Below are 4,543 nucleotides of genomic sequence, written 5' to 3' on the forward strand. Positions count from 1 at the left end.
TATAAAAGTCTTTATTCTTTTCCCCCATGGTTGATGTAATTAGGGGTATGTCAATCTGCTAATTCTGCAAACTCTTATAGATGTTGACATTCCTTTCCTGATGCAAAAAAGTCAGGCAATCAAAAGCTGAAGTAAATCATTTAAAAGTTCCCCACAAAGCTTTAGCAGAAGTAGCATTCTGTTGCCCATGTCCAAATTAGCTTCTTCCCCTCTGAAAGCTCTACCAGAGAATCAGTCTCTATAGGATAGTTAGGCTACACAGGCAGTTAAAAGCTTTGCTATAAGTGAAGTTTCAACTAGCTTCAGCAAGATTGTTCCAAGTCAACCAATGGCTTGCTGTTTGCAAACCATGAGAAATACAAAGTAGGGAGACCTTACTCATGACAGGATAGCCACCAGGTCTTTAAAAAAAGCAAGCAAAACACGCACAATTCATTGGCAACTAACTTTATTATCACCTTTATTCCAGGTCTTGTTCAAGAAGTAAAAAGGAACATGGTCAAAATCTGCAAAGAAAAGATCCCTTTATGAACACTGATACTGTAATCTCACACTGCAGATTAAATGAAAATGTGTTTTGCTGTTTTATACTGCTTCATACTTTTTGAGATTCCATTTTAATTAAATACCATCAACAGAAGAGGCTTTATATTTTTCCTTAGTTGCATTTATTGTGCACAAATATCCAGAGTCACATTTACTGCTTTTCATACAAATTATATAAATGGTTATACAATAATCACATCAAAACCTGAGTTCTAAAAACAAGATATTTGTTTCTCAAACATTTAGTATAAAATCCTGGCTGCATTTAAGAAAATACAGCTAAAGTAGGAAAAAACCCAAAACACACTTGGTAGTATTAGCAGCAAGTTTCCAACATTCGTTTTGTCCCTTAAGTCAGAGTACTATGCAACACAGAGAACAATTATGGAACTAGATCCCAAATTGTATTCTAGGACCAAAATAGGCTGTGTTTGGTTTTCTTTTGGTTTTCCTGTATAGAACTCTGAGGCCACCACTCCCAACATTTGCTAAGATTTTTCCCATTTTTACTTGGAGACTAATCCATCTCCCCTAAAAGACAAGATCTTACAGACAAGATGGGTAGAGAGTATGTTGGAAGTGAAAGACTTGGGAAACAAGCAAACAGAAAAATTAACTAGGAATGTGAGAGTGGTATTGTATACTCTGACATCCGAGATGATGGCATAGGCCTAACAGACTAGTTTCTATATAACATGTGCTCATAGGAAGGGAACGGTCATTCCAAAGTATGGTGCGATTAGTTTTCTATTCCCTTTTGTTGCATGACGCCTCCCACATGTTTGAGTCAAAAGGTAGTCAAAAGTCATCAATTTTGTATTTGAGAACGCAGCACCTTTTATAGGATTTAAACTCAATACTGTACTGTCCTAAGACAAAACAGCTTTAAATATTCACATGAGTTGGATTTAACATAATTAACGCAAAAGCTCTCTCCCTTAATTTATATTTCACCTTGGTTCGTATCATTACACAAAACTAATTCCTACTTTTGAAGTTTTTGGAACCATTTAGTAAAAATTCAAGCTACAGAAAACTTGTCAGCACAAAAAAAAAGTCAGATCTTTATATGCCTTAAATGCTTAAAGTTCTGTTCAGCTGCTCAGTCACTTTAGCCATGATGCATTTAGTTGTTATATATTACACTTACTGAAGTGAAATTCTGCTTTTCTTTGGGCCAGTTAGAGGTTTTTGATCAGACACCAGCTTTTGGTATTTGATTAAATTCCCTCTTATCGACTATAGTTCAATTTCCCTTTAAGAAGCAAAAAGACACTGATCCAGAACATAAATTTTTGCAACTTCCCCAACAGACTAACTGCAGAAGTGCATATACTGAGTTTTAAGACCTATACAACTTAAACAAATAGGTAGAACACCAATTTGTAATGACAAAGTGTTTAGTGATTCAACCGCTACCATCAGGAAACAAACTAAGGAGAGTTTACACCCTACAATCTTTCAATTCGGAAAGTAAATGTTTGAGTTCAGGAAGTACAAGAGGCTTTGGCAGTTTGAAGTTTAAAAGTTACGGCAATGCAAAATAAGAGTACTGCTGAATAAGGTTACACAAACTAAACTTGCATCCAGCTTTAGCCCATCAGGAGTTAAAAGGAGTCTGAGAAACAGAATGTCTGCTCAAAACCAAACAATTTGATAAAGTCCAGACAATCTTTCCAGTTATAACAAGATGCGCACCATGACCATTCGTTCGTCCAAAAACCTTTCCTCTTTCCAAGGATTATGGAAGTCTTCTGTCCAAATCGGATTACATTGCTTTGGATTCTTGATGTATAGCAGCAGGTTTGCAAACATTCTAACCTCTGATCTGCTGTGAGGTTAATGCCAGTAATCTCCTGCTGAGCAGTGCATTGTGTCGTTGAAGATATTCTATCACATCTCCTTGCTTTTCAACAATTTCTTCCAAACTTGAATTTTCCCTGACAAGCACAAGAGAGGGAAGGAGACAGTCATAAATAATCACTGTAACAAAAGTTTCAGATACACCATCACTGGCTAATAGCAAGATGGGAAGTAACTAATAATACTTCTACAAACACTATCTATGTTTTTTGGTTTAGTTCTTCTCGTTTTTCTACTAAAAAGAGAACAATTTGGACCAACAGAAGAAGTTACAGCTGAACTTTAAGCAATACAACTTTGGTCTGAAGGAAAGGATAGGGAATTAAAGAGCTAAACAACTATGCCATATTTTGTAGTAGGGAGTAGCATTTTGAAATACATGTTAAAACACTGTATAGTTACAAAACATCATGGAAACAGATTACAGAGTTGTTGAGATTTTATTTTTGTTTGGAGAATTATCTAGATGAATGTAAAAAGTTGAGAGGCTAGAATTCTATGGAACACCAAAGAATTTCTGCACCCACATACAGCAGGCTTATTTTACTTTGTTGTAGCTACTATAGCATATGGGGTATGGGCAGAATCACTTTGAATAAAAAGGAATTCATTCATTCATTCCCTTAGTCTTTAAGGTTAGACAGCCAACGTAAGTAAGCTCTCTATTAAACAATCAGTTATAACAATAGACAACTTTTCAAGACTTTTCACAGGCTGAAGATCTTAAAGCTTCCCCAATCATACAGAAGTTCATTTAAAAGAGTTAAGTCACCCAAATCAAGATAAACCTTTGTTTCATAAACTACTCTCCTTCCACCACTCAGTAATCCACCTAGCAATTGTTCTAGCAGCTATTAAAACTGCTTACACTGATAACACACATTTATAAAAAATAACTGAAATCCAAAATAAGTGGTTATCCCCCCACACCCATTCAACATGGGATTGGGGACAGGAGAAGAGAAAACTAGTCTTAGATTTGAGTATAGCCCATGGCAGGAGACTGCTGTGCCTCTGGGTCCAGCACAGCCCTGAGCCAGAGGAGTGCATGCAGAGGGGTCAAGGGATGGGGGGGGGGGGGCAGGGAGCACGGCTGAGATCACACAGTATGGGGCAGGGAGCTGCTGTGGCTCCAGCCTTGACTTGGCCAGGTACTGGTAGAGCAAGTGACTGGGAGAGATAGTCTGCCTACCCTCCACCAGTTTTTTTCCCCTGCTTCAGTGGTACCCTCTGAAAATATAAAATGACCCTCCAATAATTATATACAAGGAAAATTATAACAAATTTATATTTTTCCATGGTCTGGGCATGGTGTCTGTCGTCTTAAATCCTAACGGGGGTAAATATGTACATGTGCTTAAATCAACAGCTTCACATCAGCAAAACATAAAAAGGGCCATGTTACACTATACCTTTAAAGAGGGCTGGTCACAATAGAAAGCTATATATGGACTTGGATGGAGAGGGAGGACAAGAGGGGAAGAACATTTTAATGCATGCTAGCCATCAAGTATTAAATACTAATGGAGACAAGGCAAAAAAAAGATTAGTGTATATCTTTTGAATATCTGTACATTTGAATGCTACTTGTGTGTATGCAAAATGGAGTTCAGCACAGTAGAGATTACTCTACCTGACCTGGGAGAATAGGAGTGTAGGGTTACCATACATCCAAGTTTTCCTGGACATGCCCTCTTTTTTGGATGCCTGTGCTGCATCCAGGTGAGTTTTTAAAATAAGAGCAAATGCCTAGGTTTTCTGCTCTCCTGGGCTGGATGCTTGGGGCTGGGAACAGCACACAATGTGACTGGCTGCCAGGGGTCACGTGCTCCCCATGCAGGCTCTGGCAACCAGGGACAGGCACTGTGCATAAGCCAGTGCATGCACTATGCAGGAACTGCAGGTCAGAAGTGAGGGGCACTGGCAGGGCTGGGAGGGGTGCAGGGGGCTGTGGATTGGGCATGTGAGGCACGGGGGACAGGATGGAATGGGTGACTGTGGGTTGGGTGTGCAGGGCACTGGCAGTGCCAGGGGACTGTGGGTCGGGAGAGAGGGGCACCAGTAAGGTGTGGGGGGCAGGGTACTGCAGTTTGGGAGTGAGTGGCACTGGCAGGGCTGGGGGAGGGGGGGAAGG

At 39.6% G+C, this 4,543-nt stretch overlaps 1 protein-coding gene across 1 annotated transcript in view; it reads right to left on the reverse strand.

Annotated features, from left to right (window-relative positions):
- Positions 1–431: 431 nt before the first annotated feature.
- The window catches only part of TMEM192 (transmembrane protein 192), a 42,227-nt gene continuing 38,115 nt past the window's right edge, over positions 432–4,543 (reverse strand). Inside the window, exons 6-7 of the mRNA XM_019521744.1 lie at positions 2,368–2,486; positions 432–506 (exon numbers count right to left, since the gene is read on the reverse strand). Of these exons, the coding sequence (XP_019377289.1) occupies positions 433–506; positions 2,368–2,486 (193 nt within the window). The 3' untranslated portion in view covers position 432. The remainder of the gene's footprint in view (positions 507–2,367; positions 2,487–4,543) is intronic.

This window comes from Gavialis gangeticus, unplaced genomic scaffold (genome assembly GCF_001723915.1).
Source record: "Gavialis gangeticus isolate Ggan-Ray unplaced genomic scaffold, GavGan_comp1, whole genome shotgun sequence".
Classification (NCBI taxonomy): domain Eukaryota; kingdom Metazoa; phylum Chordata; order Crocodylia; family Gavialidae; genus Gavialis; species Gavialis gangeticus.